At 39.2% G+C, this 14983-nt stretch overlaps 1 protein-coding gene and 1 long non-coding RNA gene across 2 annotated transcripts; both read right to left on the bottom strand.

Annotated features, from left to right (window-relative positions):
* Positions 1-1087: 1087 nt before the first annotated feature.
* Positions 1088-5786, bottom strand: LOC140574512 (coiled-coil and C2 domain-containing protein 1A-like). The gene is made up of 8 exons (XM_072694349.1): positions 5723-5786; positions 4523-4599; positions 3046-3168; positions 2535-2593; positions 2311-2427; positions 1419-1492; positions 1275-1333; positions 1088-1174 (listed from the first exon to the last, which is right to left on the bottom strand). Exons 1-8 carry the CDS (start codon positions 5784-5786, stop codon positions 1088-1090), a joined length of 660 nt encoding a protein of 219 aa, XP_072550450.1.
* Positions 5787-6155: 369 nt separating this feature from the next.
* LOC140574568 (uncharacterized) lies at positions 6156-14763 on the bottom strand. Its single transcript, XR_011980743.1, has 4 exons — positions 14660-14763; positions 8653-8765; positions 8173-8245; positions 6156-6218 (listed from the first exon to the last, which is right to left on the bottom strand). It is a non-coding gene; the product is annotated as an uncharacterized lncRNA (long non-coding RNA).
* Between the last annotated feature and the right edge of the window lie 220 nt (positions 14764-14983).

The raw sequence follows: 14983 nt of genomic DNA, 5'->3' as shown, positions 1-14983 counted from the left end.
AGCCTCATCAGTTCTGGAACATGATTCTTTAGACAGATCAAATCAAGATTAACTTGAGTGTGAAGAAGGAAAGCAAGGGTCCATGATCCAAAGAATTCTGAAGTGTATGGAGCTGTATACGTTCTGCTCAGATTCAGCCAAATGCTGCTGATATGATGATGCTTTACAGTACATATGGATAATGACCCAAAACATACAGCATACTGTGATATTCATTAGTTCAGACAGTCATGGACGGTAAGGATTAGCATTAAAGTACTAAAAATACTCCAATACCTTTTTAGCCAGTTAAATGGCCAATGGCCCACCGGTGGGCAAAAAGTTTAGTTACAGACTTCTATTAGAGAGGAACAGCCCCTCCAGTTTGCACAAAAGCCACTGTAGTTACTGAATAATACACTGCTGTGTGCAATAAGCCTTGGAGTTTAAAGGAAGTAATGCATTTTTTAAAATAAAATACCCTTGAATTAAAGCTGAAAGTCTACAGTTCAATCATATCTTTAGTGCTTCTTTTTAAATCTAGTGAGGTGGTGTCCAAAAGGCAAAATTACCAAAATTGTGTCACTGTCCAAATACTGGACCTAGCTGACACACAGGGAATTCCTTATTTAATAAAACCATTCTGGCTGTGCATTATTAAAAAAAAGTGCTGCACGTTTCTTTATCCACATATTATATCGTCCCTGTCGAACAAAGGCAGCTTTAAGGAAAAGGAAAAAACCTTCTTAACTTTTAAAGGAAGTCATTGTAAAACGAGTTTATTTCAGGTCATTCTGGATTTGTCATCCCAGATTCACATTAAGCCAAAAAGTGAAAAACAATATCAATTGATATTTTTAAGTGAGGACAACAACTTGTCTGTCCTGACTATAGTTTCCACAGTTGCAGCTTAGTTTTCGTTTTATCAGATTAAGAAGAATTACCTCCTTGTCATGGTTCCTAGTTACAGAGGCTTTAGTAGTTCTCAGAACAGCCCAGAACGGGTCAGGTTTCCAGTCTCTATTAAAAGCTATTGAGGCAGTTAAACATGCTGGTCTGGAATGACTGTAGCTTAAACAAAACACCTTTGGCATAAAAACATGATGCATTACACTGTTGTTCTGGGCTTTTTAAGGTAAATACCTGGACTGGAAGAGTTTCTGACTGAACGAGTTTGATCCCGTTGAGCTTCTTCCTGCCAAGTTATGAGAAAAGAGCACAATACAAGTCTGGCCATTAAGTAATCTCTCACACATACAAATAAACTAAACAGCATCTACAGCGGCAAAACATACCCGACTAGGAAAAGCAAACTCGAAGCGCACGCTGGACTCTAAATCATTTGTAGAAGTTCCTGTTGAAAGCAAAGATTTTAAGGTTTTTTTTTTTTACACATCACACTCATCTGGTATTAAGGGCAAGCACACAAGTCATGGTACCTTCAGGAATGGGCAGATTGATTCCTCTCACTATAGCCAGCAACATGTCACTTCCACTCAGCTCCGGTATAATCCTGCACGACAGGAAAATTACAGAAGGACACTCAGTGCTCCAAAATTTCACTTACTGCAGTAATCACTGCTTTTTGTTTTTCTGAAGCATCCAAATATCAATGTAGAATTTTGTGATGGATTTTTAATGGGTCAGGTTTTGATTCAATTCCCATCTTTAGGTTTGCTGTGTAGTGAGTGATTAGTGTGTTGGGGGGGTGAATGGGCTGGGCCCTATGTTTAACCCCGGTTGTTGGGTGCAGGACTTTACCATCTTCCTGTATTATTTCACAAAGAACAACTTAAAAAAAGTGTGTATAGGCCTGTGTAGACTGAGCTATTATGTGGATTATATATTTCGATTTAGTGTAAGTGGATGCGCTGTGCAGTTAAACCAATACAGGTTCATGTCACAGCAAGCTATTACATGAACCGGTCACTAGAGGGCAGCCAACACACTGGTTCAACCAATGTCTTTGTTTCACTATAGATGCATTTTATTATAGTATTATTACATTCCCTACAGGATGTTGGATGATCACCACCCCACCTTATCCCCAGCTCATCCCAAAAGTACTGGATGGAGCACCATAATCATAATTCTAGAGAACACAGTTCCACTGCTCCACAACCGCTCAATGCTGGTGGGCTTTATACTCCTCTAGCCCCTATAGGTTCATGTTTATCTGCTCTAGAGTGTCCTATTCTATTGGCAGAACTTCTCTACAATCCCTAAAAAAGCTGTGTGTCAATGGGAGCAAGTTAAAGTAGCTGAATGCATTCATTAGAATTATATATGTATATAATGTATATATGATATAAAATATACATAACGACTCACTTATAGATATTAAAGGTGCGGTCCTCCATATGAAACTTTGGTGGTGGATATCCTTTGACTTTTGCTTCCCTCAAAGCTTCAGAGAGAGAGACGCACTCTTCTGCAAGACTCTCAAACCTAAAACACAGCAGCACACAGTCTCACACATGTATAACTGTAAGTTAACGTGGACACCAAATCTGTCTGTAGTAAAGAGTATACACAAGAAGGTTACAGTTGCTGACTTTGTTGTCTCAGTTATGTTGCCCATATGGCTGAACTGTCGGCAGTATCTGCGACATTTCTGTTGGAGAGGAGAAACAAATAACAGCATTTTAACTGAACTGCAAATTTAGACATCAGTTTAAATTTAGATTTTTTACTTCATACGGTTATGTGGATCCTTCAGAACTATGATGATTACTGGATTACACTTGATGTTCAGTCAAAACAAAATCTCTGATTCCTCTGAGAGTTATGTCAATGTACCTACTATTCTGTTTTTAAACTGAGCCTAAGGGACACACTCCTTCATATGCATATCTGCCTTTTTCCAGTACAGTATTAAAAAGGCTCTAGATAATTTGTCTTTGTTCAGTTAAGTCTGTTTATAGTGGCCTGTAACGGAATACTTGATTAACTGCTAGATTATTTGATCACTGGTTTAATAATTGGCCTACTAACTTTTACCTTTAATAGGATGAAAAGGCACTGGGGTCTAATAAGTGTATTCTAATGTGTAAAGCAGAAGCTGACCTCCTCTTGTTGTTTAAGAAGCTCTGTCAGTTGGTTGTACTGATAGCTGGTGTCTGGACAAAGAGGTGGGCTTTGTAACAGCAGAGTGGGAAGCACCACCTCCTTATCCAAATCAGCAGACCCCTGAGAGTAAAGGCAAGAGGACACAGATACATGGACAAGTACTTTAAACTGTATGTGGGAACCAATATTCACTCCTGTACACTACTGACACTTAAATACAATATATGCACATGTTTAATCATTCAGTACTGTTATTTATCTGCTCTATATTCAGTATTGTCATTCAGCTCCTATTGCACATTTGTTTCATTCTTTATTCTTATTTATTTTTTACTTATCTTTATTATTTATCTTTATTATTGTATTGTATTACTGTTCTGTATTATGTAATTGCTACTGGCTGCTAAATTCCCTTCGAGATCAATTAAGTATCTATTTATCTATCTATGTATCTAACTGATGACTGAAAAATTATTTAGCAGCTTGCAGAAAAATGCATGTGAAAATGTTCTTCCATATTTAAAAATAACCAAGGTAGGTTTTGATGGTGAATGAATAACATAGGCTTTCTCTCTGGAGGAGCTAATCAGCTATCAGAGATAACCAGTACAGAATTTAAAGGTAGTTTACAGCTAGTTAACATAATTTAGCGTAGGTTATGTCTAATTGACATAATTTAGAGTGGTTAACATTTAGTTAACATAACAGAGTAGTTAACATCTAATTACCACAATTTAAAGTAACAAAAATCTAATTCAAATCATTTACATCTAGTTAACAACATTTAGAGTAGTTTACTACTAGCTTACACCAGCTAGATTAGTTATCACCTAGTTAACATATAGTTTACATCAGCTAGAGTAGTTAGCGTCTATTAGCCATCATTTACAGTAGTTTACATCTAGTTAAACATCATTTAGAGTAATTAACATTTATCTAGCATGCTACAGAAGTGTTAACATCTAGCTAACATCAGCTAGAGTAGTTAACATCTATCTAATATGATGTAGAGTAGTTTAAAGCTAGTTATTATAGAGTAGTTTACATTCGGTTAAAGGCTAAATGGGGTTAACATCTATTTAACATTAAACAAAGGAGTTAACATCCAGCTAACATCAGCTGGAGTAGTTAACATCTAGCTCACATTAACTACAATAGTTAACATCTTGCTAACATTAGGTAGACTAGTTCACATCTGGAGGAGGAGTTAACATCTAGTTAACATCAAGTGGAGCAATTAACATCCATCTGAAATCCAGAAGAAGAGTTGACATCTGATTAACATTAGGTAGAGTATTTAACATCTATGTAACATCACTTAGAGTGGTTAACCTAAATGATTTGTTCTTGGCAACATGCTCACATTAAGGCATATGTGTTATGTGTGGAATATTATACTACATATTACTGTTTTCTGTTAAAACTGAAAAAGACCGTTTGAACGATACATTTTCTAAATTGTCCATTTACAAACCATAGTGGGATCATCACAAACTTTATCCTTGTCTGGGACTGTGGTGTAAGGTGCTTCAGCTTCATCCCAAAGTGAGCCTGTAAACAGAAGAGCAGTATGAGGAAATAAAAGCAAATGGCCTTATTTAGTGTACAAGGGCAACATCTGCTGGTTATATTAGTTTTCACATAATGTCAAAATCTAATTATTCATTAAAAATTATTTCATGTGAAAAAGATGGAGGAAAGGAGTCAACACTACAACAATTCATGCTCTTAAAATAGCTCTTTGGAAAAGGCAGTGGTTCCACACAGTCCAATTCAATATAGAACCTTTTAAATTCTATACATCACCATAAAAAGTATCAAAGAACCCTTTTTAATACTATATAGAAGGCTTTTTGCAAAAAATGATCAATAATGATCAGAATAATAATAAATAATGCAAATATATAAAATATTCAAATTCAAATCTATTTCTATATCACTTTTAACAAACAGATGTTGTCACAAAGCAGCTTAACAGAGATCTGTGTCGAGTCACAAGTGTGCACGCCAAAAGAGGTGTAGATATTTTATCATGTTGACTACTAAAATAAATACAATCTGCCTCCTGACTATTGCACTGTCATTTGACAGCTGAACACACTTGGAGGAGAACACTAGTGCTGCAATCCATCTGAACAGCGATGTGAGATTTTCTGAGATCTGAGTAGGAAATTTCAACTGGAACGCCTCCACAAAAGGGATTTCCTACTCAGAAAGTCGGGGGAGCCTCACCGACCCAGAGTTCAAAATCCGGGATGGCCACACTGTACATTAACAGTAACAAATGCAGTAGTAATATACAGTTTATTAGCACGTCTGTCTCTTTGAGTCTTATTATATTACGTTTGGATGTTCAAAATATTGACATTAAAAAATGGCGCTTATTTTGGTTAGTTTTGCCATAAAACACTGGTCAAGGATTGTCAGACCAGTTGTGGTAAACTCTGAAGACAGAAAGAAACTTTTTTTTTGGAAATGCTTTGAAGCAAGGTACAATTATGAGAATGCTTAACTGGAATGCAGTCAACTTTGGTGCAACGTCATTCCCAGCTCTAACTTCAAACTTCCAGGGTAAATGGATGGCGGTATAACTGACAGTTCTGTTCCATCAGCTGACAGACGACTGTACAGATTAGCATCACACTGAGTGATGGGGGAGAGGGAGCTACCCTACCTTCCCAGAGAGAGTGAGGCCAACTGCGCATTCTGGGACTCCCAGCCACAAATGCCTGTGGCATCACCGGAGAGCGTTGATGATCTCCAGATGACAAGACCAACGTTTAGACAGCTCTTAAATGGTTCTCGCATTTGACTTAAAGTCCTAGGGAAAAATCCTATTGTTGTTAATGTATACTTTAAACAGGCTTTTCACACTCATACTCAACCAGCCACTGAACTGCTGTTTAGGGAACCAAGCCAGTTCTTCCAAGGCAGTGCTGCAGAGAAGCCTTTCTGGTGGCTGAATTTTTAACAGTGCAGATGTAAAACAAATCTTTTACATGAGATAAAAGAGCACATATGTGTTTACTGGCAGTAGTACATCAGAAGAAAGCTAATGGCTGAAGAGGGGAAAAGAGAACTATCTTTATGTTTACCGCTGTTTTTGGTCACAGCATGGGGTTCATCACTGGACTGGGGGGAGACATGCTGCTTTTCATCCAGCACGCTCTCTGAAGGAGAAAAAAAAAAGAAAAAGATGAAAAAGGCCTGAAGGAGACACTGAGACGGGGCTAATCTGGAGCATCGGGGAGGAAATTGAGGCCTGCTGATTACCATGCTGCTGCTTTTCCCTCATTAGTTCTCGCTCTCTTCATTAGCCGCCCTCGGCCGTCCATGCTCCTCGGAGCGCACCACAGAGACCCAGTTCCAACTTCAAACAGTCTTACACTGCCTTTGTTCCTCTATCTTAACCCTTTTGTGATGTCAAGAGCGGCCTTCCCTGCCACTGATACACTAAGTACAGTGGGAAATTGTAATGTCTTGTGTGTGCATCAACCTTCAGTTCTGTCCTTTAGCAGCCTTTGGTAATCGTAATGTATTTGATTGATGTGGAAATGAGGTACATATTCCATGCATAGCTTTTTCAGCATGGGGCTGAGGCAGTATACTTGCTGTGTATGTCTGCTTATTACAATATTGACTTTTGCAACACTGCTGCTGCGAGAGTCTGCAATATGCAAATAAACAAATGTGAATAATCTGAAGGAAAATAATGCACACTTTAATCATGCTTACGTTATATTTTTAGCTCTGGAATTGGGGGTACAAGTCACATCTCCCACATTGTTCAGTAAAATAGTCTGAATGTGATATTTCTTATTTTTGCATTGTTGTATGAATATTATAAGATTACTTCACTTATTGCTTACTTGTTTCTACCTGTTTTGAGTCATTTTATCTACTGAAAGTGTCTTATTCCACTGGCAGATATTTTAGCTTCTTTCAAGCATAATTTCTTGACAATAGATACAACAGATACATTTTCCCATATACCTGTGCCAGCCAGCATTACTTTAAGAGTGAGGAGTGTAAAGTGCACGTAAAGGTGCATGGGCAATTGTACTCTCTCAGACTCCGGCCGCTAAAGGCAGCCTCATTCCTCAGGATTAGATAGAGTCTTAGACTGCTGAGAAATATTTTTACATTTAAGAGATTTTAACTGTGATGCACATTTTTGGCATAATCTATACATAATATGAGGAAAATGACTCCCATCCCCACATGATTGACTGTCCTCACTTTCATAGATTCAACTTGAATTGACATGAAATAATTAATATCATAAAATAAAAACAAAATATAATTATTTAGTCTAATGTCCAGTTTGTAGTCATGCTGAGAATCTATTTTCTTTGTAATGTATCATTTTAGCAAATCTTTTTTTTTTTAAATCTGCAAACAATAAAAAAAAAACTGCACCCAGTGATGTCACTTTCTCTTTGTATCCAAAACATTGGGGATACACCAACATTATTCTAATTATTTGTCAAACCTGTAATTGGGACATTGGGTAAATGAATCTCTCAATCAGTTTTTAATAAACAATATTGTGTTGAAGATCCATACAATTCTGTTTTTAGACATGCCAGGTGGTCTCCATTTTGCGGTTAGCACAAGTTAAGAAGTTAAGGCACAAAATGGTGGGAAATGTCACCTTTGTGAGTGTTTTAATGATTTAAACAGTGTAACAATAACAGAGATGAAGAGGGCTCAAATTTTTCCACACTTGACATGTACCTGCAATTCAAGTCAGAACAGATCATATGTTTAAATGTGCCTTTAATCGCGTTATATTGAAGGCTGACCAGTGATGTGCAATTGTGCAAGACATACAGCAATTGTAAATGTGTGGTAATACAACTACAGCATGGTCTCCTGACCATATTGTGCAGCTACATATGATATAGATCTAAGGTGTTCTGGAAGGTTTTAATCATATACTGTAAGAAATTATCTGTTCTTTAAAACAATAAGTTACACAACCTTTTTAGAATAATAAGTTAACAGAATGAAAAACACTGATTATTGTAGTATTCATTTACTATTTTTAAAATAGACAGATTGCTTTTTTTAAGCCAAAAATCACCTTTGATTTTATATGTACATGTAATGATCAAATCCTACCAGTAGGGGGCGGAAAGGAACCAGCATCGTCATGTTCTCCTTGCTTGGAAGCTTCCACAATGGAGTGTAATTTCTGAAAGAGCAAGAGAGAGAGACCAGACAAACCATTAACTTGACTTATGACCTTCATTATTGACTTTATTATTTTGCATGCTGCTACAGTCATCCATCAGCAGGGCTTGGCGCCGTGTCTGCTGAAGTTACGATGGCTGTTTGGCCTCGAAGACCACACAGGATTTACGGCTCTGACCCACATCCACAGCCTGCCGCCTCAGGCGGGCACAGATGCACCAAGATGCCCATCCAGCTCTCACGCCAAGGGCTGGGAGTGTGTGTGTGTGTTTTTGAGTGCATGTAGAGGAAGGGATGATAAGCAAGGGGTATGTTTGAGAGCGAGAGTGAGCAAGAGAGAGAGATTGAGAGAGAAAGAAAGAAAAAGAGAGAAAGAGAAATGTGTTGACAGTGACACACAGGTGGTACCTTAGCTGTCAGGTAGTAACGCTCGACCTGCCCTGAATCTCCAGTCCGTTCAATTTGGTCATCAGCCAGTCCGTATTCCTTCTCATCGGTCAGCACTCCGCTCACTGTGTTTTCTGTGTAAATCAGCACACACACACACACACACACACAATACAGATGGCATTAGAACAGTTTTTAATTTACGTTTTATCGTCTTTAAAAAACAACAAAGGATTAAAGGAGTACTGGCTGATTTCCTCTTGCTTATCTTTCTCATTCAAAACTGTAAAATATGGGGAAGATAAAGGCTGTAAATCTGTATAATTCGCTGAAAGGTTTGAGTGACAGACTTTACATAACAAATGGAGCTGTGTAACCATAACACAGGTAATGACTGAAAAACTTGTGGGAGCTCTTAACAAACAACTACAAACAGTGACTACGCTTGACTATTCTCACAGCTGCAAATCATCACAAGCCATGTCATCATGAGTCCTAAGTGCTTATAGGTTTATAACTTCACAAACAAAAAGCGGGTACACCCCGCAAGGTGTAATGCCACACACTCCTCAGACACGAGAGTTTGAGGCTCACTGTGGTCAAACGTCTCTGCAATACCAAAAAACTCTGTAGAGAACATGTGCAGCATGATTAGACAATAGGTCTCTCTGAAAAAGAGAGTTGTGTTTTAGAGGTGTGTCTTTTGTCTTCAATGTCCCTAAATTCAGCCATGTCTCTCCACTGCTGTGTTCTCTTCACTGGCTTCCTGTAGCTGCTGCCCGCATCAGATTCAAAACCCTGAGGCTGGCCTACAAAGCCAAGAACGGACCAGCCCCTCCGTACTTGATGGCAATGGTCAAAAGCCGATCCTCACCAAGAGCCCTTCCAGCTTCAAGTACGGCTCGGCTCGACCCGCCATCCCTCAAAATCCGCGGAAGACAAGCGTCCAGGCTTTTTTCTGTCCTAGCACCAAAGTGGTGGGACGAGCTTCCCCTGGGTGTCCGAACGGCCGAGTCGCTCGCTGTCTTCAAACGCAGACTGAAGACCCACCTCTTCAGAGAGTACTTGGACGATTAGAGTACTACGGTCAACTTATTTTCTTGTGTTTAATGTAATGTCTAAGCTTAGAGGTATCTTTTGAATTATTGGTCTATTCTAACTAGCTAAAGCTTTTCTTGGGTAAATAGCAAAGCACTTTGTACGTAGCTCTGGATAAGAGTGTCTGCTAAATGCCATAAATGTAAATGTCTTGACTAATGCTGCTAAGTTCAAGGTCTTTAGGCAGAATACATTTGAAGAAGTGTATTACTGATGATATTTTGCACAACAAATGCAATGTTTTGTACTGTAAAAAAATCATTTGGGGTCTTTGAGTGGTTCAGCGGACTAAGACGATGACACCATGACCAGAGAATTGCAAGTTCTAATGCTTCGCCATCAGCAGCCGGACCCCGAGAGAGCACAACTGTCCATGCTCTCTCTAGGTGGGTAGATGGCGCTCTCTCCCCCCCATCGCTTTCATTGTGATGCTGGCCAGCACAGGAGTTGTTGGCTGATGTATCAGAGCTGGGGATTCTGTGCTTTCCTCCGAGCACATTGGCTGCCTAGTGATGCTGCATTCCCGGAAATTCGTAAAGAGAATTCACACGTATTGGAGGAGGCATGTGCATGTCCTCTTCCTCCTAGCGTCGGGAGCTTTGCATGTGATGGGGAGAGTCCTAGCGGGTGGAATAATTGGCTCAGCTCAACTGGGTGAAAATATTTGTCCGTCACATTTGCCTGCAACATGAACTCACCAGGCAAATCACAGTTGTAAGGTTTGCTGTGTCTCAGATTTCAATGTGATGAGCTGAGAAGCATTCTATGACTGCCAATATCTCGCAAACGAGTTTGCCTTTTTCTATAACATGATAGATAACAAGCCTATCGAAGAGAACTAACTGATAATGAACGTCACAATGTCCTACCAGCAACCGACGCAAGCATTTAATTGGCTTATACTTGTAGTTGAATGTAATGTAGCAAGCAGCAATCTAGATCAATCAAGACAAATCTAAAACACCCCCCGTTGCAAATACCATACATCCCTCACCAGTGGCCAGTCATTAAGTGCAGCAGTGCTGGATTACAGGCTGAAGCTATTTTTATTTATGGATGGAAGTAAACCTACTTGTTAAAGTTTTTGTGTCTTCACCATCTGAAAATCTAATAAACAACAAGACTTGGACTGTATAATCACAATAATACACTCCAGCTCGTTGGCACTGGTGTGCTGATCTTCTACAACCTACAACCGCAGCCAAGATCTTGACAGAAGGGCCAATATCTCTCGATATAGCCTTCCTAAAGACATTTGCCTTCGTCATGAGTGGGGCTCCAAAAACAGCTCTAATGTGTATGAATTGGCCTCATCACTGGGTTTGATCCCTGGTGATGCCACAGCCATTCATGTCAAGGAGTCAAAGAGAGCACAATTGGCCTTGGTCTTTCTGGGTGGTCCACAAACGTCATCCCACCAAGCTGTCTGGTAAAATGGGTGACATTCATTCCCAAACAGCATGAAAAGCTTTTTGAAACTTACCTCAGCAGACCTAAAGCTGTAGGTAGAAGTGTGAAACTAAGAGGTTTGAACCATTCTGCAAGATACTGCGTATGGAGACTACGCTGCAAAACAGCCTTTTGTTTTCATATCACTGTTTGTATGATGTTTACAGATTTACAGATATACTTACACTAGTTCACAATAAAGTTGGAATCTGAAAGTTGCAACCTTAAACCACATTACATGATGCACAATACAGAGCTGCTATGGTGCAGCCATTTAAGTGTTGGCTCTATCATCGGCATATTGCAGATTTGACCCCTGGTGATGCCAAAGCCATCCATGGCCAGGATTCCCTGAGAGCATAACTGACCTCGCTCTCTCAGAGTGGGTAGGACAACCCTCCTTCTACCATTTAGCATGGATTGGTGGGTGTTTGCTCTCCTGTAAGCCTGTTCAGCTGCCCAATAAGGTTGCGTCTGCAGCAGTTTGAAAAGTTATTGCCTGGCATTATGTGAAATTGGAAATTACTACATTTCTCAAAAACAATATTAACAAAATAAGTTTCTTTTTTATAATCAGCACATTAGAAATTTACTAAGCTACCAAATAAGACTTGCTACCATGCTTAAAGATTCCTCTCTTCTAAAAAAAAAAAAAAAAAAAGTATATTTGCAGAGTTCTGGGCATGACAAAAAGTGGATAGAGACTGTAAGAGGGAGGGAACTCTGAAAACTTTGGCTGGGGATTAGGTGGATTCATCTTTGCCCTAGATGCCCAGACCACCACTCTGATAAACGGAGCTAGGACTGAGAGATATGACTGAGTTAAAAGGAGGTGGTGGTGGGGTACAAAAACGGATATCACAGACACCGAAGATGGCTTTGAAATGGAAGCTCCTCAGCTTGATCCCCTGGACTGGCGAGAAGTGCAACTATGGGGAGGAAGGAACAGAGCTTTCTTCTTCCTTAACATTCACAACATTGTGAGGTGCCCTTAAGCAAGTCACCTAACTGCCAACTGCTCCTTAGGCACTGAGGAGGCTGCTCAGCGATCTGTTCTCACCCTAGTTCACTAGTGTGTGTGTTCACTGCCACAGATGGGTTAAATGCAGAAGCTGAAATCCACTGTACTGCTGTGCAATGGCTGAAGAAGTATGTTTCTAATTCCATAAAATTTCAACTCAACGAAGTGAAGGAGTTCTCAAGTTGTTGTTTTGTACTGACCAACAGATTAAAGGTAAGGTGGGCTTTCAATGACAACTGGCAGATTAGTAGTTGCAGTCCTCAATGGATCAAAAAAGCAACAATCAAAAAGCAGCTTTTTAGTCTAGCTTGTTTTTGTCAAACGTTCTGCCTGTACGTACCAAAAGTATAGCTTGCTAACACAGATGACTGAGAGTTGCAACTGTTGCTTAGCAACAAGGAGAAGCGCAACCCAAAGCAGCCTTCGAAAAAAAAAGCCTTGCAAACAACCTTCCCCTTTAGGCAGGCAGTTAACACAGTGCTCACTGTTAAAACTAAAAAGCGATCATCAGACACCTTAAAAATGTCAACAGTTGTCCACGTCTGGGGTAAGAAGTAGACTGTAGATAGCAGGAGAAATTTAAAAGAAGCCTACAACAAAAATAAAGACAATTAGATCTACATATCATAAATAAAAACCAAGCATAAAACACTGTCAAATCCATCATCCATTCATTAACGCTAATCAGAATCCTTAATTCCATTACTTTAACCAGCATCGTCTTCACACTCCACAAACCTCCGTCTACACCGTGTGACCCAGCCCAGAGTAGATCAATAGCTAATTCACTCCCAGCCTTTGGAAATGTGTAATCTATAGCCAACTATAAATCAAAACGGACCATTTTACAGACCTCCCCAATACATTTCATTACAAAACATGTAATTCGTCTTTATGAGCAATGGCTTCCCACTGATGTGAATGAGCACTGCCGTTCACCCATATAAGGATTTTGTTACATACACTTTGACATAAACTAGTGGCCCTAGTCTCCATCTACCACCAGAATCTTTCTTACTGTTCTGAGGAGAGAAGAGCACTATACAAATACAACAGAATCACATTAAACAACCACAAAACATGACAAAGTGGGTTTTAGTGTTTAGTTTCACTTTTACTTACTGTCATCCCTTAGAAGTCGCAGTTCTGGCCGAGATAACAAAAGCATAACGTAATTTTATTCACATTCTTTCTGAACACTCCTGATCAAAGTCCAGATTAAAATCTATTGATACACAATGTCAAACAATGTAAAAATGTAGAAACAAAAAATAGTTAATAACATTACAATAATTATGTGATTACATAATTAAATTAAGTGTAGGGCAAATAACAACAAGACTAACATAGGGTTTAGGGTTAAAATTAATGAACACCTATATTTAAATTCAAGTGCCCCCCACTTTCTCCCCATTTTTTTTTCAATTCCCACCCACTAGCTAGGACTCTCTCTATAATTTATTTTTAAATTGCAGCTTATGCAGCATCATTGGACAGCTTAACACGCTCTGAGAAAACTAATTGCCAATTCTGTTCAATCACGTAACAGACGCTTGCATTGGATTCAGTCTGACTAATGGTGGAGAAAGAGGACCATCCTACCCACTAAGAGAGGGACAATAATGATGTTTTGGACTCCCGGCCATTAATGGCTAAAGCAATCAGAGGTTAGAGGTTTAAAGATTGACAAAATTCAGAACTGGAATGATAAAGTGGTAAAATTGATCTGATGCGTTTTTTGATACAGCAAAAATAACTAATGGGTGAAAGTCTGCTTTACATTAATGTTAATATTTTAATTCTTATTCAGTACTGGAAAAAGCACAATATTTACACAATGTATGTATGTTTATATTGTAAAATGTACAATATAAACAGAAGCTAACAAGGTAACATGGTAGTCACAATACAGTACATTTACATAATAGGTTTCTTGTTTTCAAGCAATATTTAAAATTAATGTAATGATTTCAATACAGTATTGGGTCATTTGAAAAACATTTAATTAAACTTTACTTGGGGCTCCAGTGGACTAATGTGTTGCCATGCTATGATCTGGGGATCACTGGCTTGAATCCTGGGTCATGCTGTTGGCACTTCCTCCTCACATCACTCCTAGTGCGATGTTGATTAGCACAGGCGTCTGTTAGCTGTGGCGTCTGAGAGCTGGGGAGCCACGCTTTTCCCAGAGCGTGCTGGCTAGTCTTCAACCTCCTAGTGTTGAGGACATTGCTAGTGATTCACTGAATTGGAATTGGGTAAATGGCATTCCAAATTAGGTAGAAACCAAACTGTGTTTAAACGGTGTGTTTGTGAGCATCACATCAGGTTAAGGAGAGAGGGGAGGAGTTAATGCTATGGACACAATCACTCTTAAATAACGCAACCGCAACAAATAATGCAAAGAACTGTTGCACACAATCGTGCTGGGTAAATAAACTACAAGTACATCAAACCAACCTGAGAATCCAGAGAGAGACTGAAAGTCACTGTTGGAGGAGCCTGTAGATGGTGTTGTGATATTCTCTCTGATAGCTGGGAAGGTTTGGCAGTGTTGACCAGCTAGAGAGTGTTTCCCTGGTTCTCTCTCTGGTTCTTTTAGGTCAGTAAAAGGCCCCGGCTCATTCTTTCCTCCAGCCTCACACTCTTCCACCTGCAATTATGAGCACATTAAAATAATAAACATGAATTCTTACACACATACAAAGCAAATATAATTAGAAATGAATAACACATGATTACCATGCTGTATGTGAGCATGGCTATGTCAGTGTTTCAGCAACC

This window comes from Salminus brasiliensis, chromosome 12 (genome assembly GCF_030463535.1).
Source record: "Salminus brasiliensis chromosome 12, fSalBra1.hap2, whole genome shotgun sequence".
Classification (NCBI taxonomy): Eukaryota; Metazoa; Chordata; class Actinopteri; order Characiformes; family Bryconidae; genus Salminus; species Salminus brasiliensis.
Note: the sequence above shows the minus strand (reverse complement) of the source record. Positions and strands in the feature narration are given on the sequence as shown.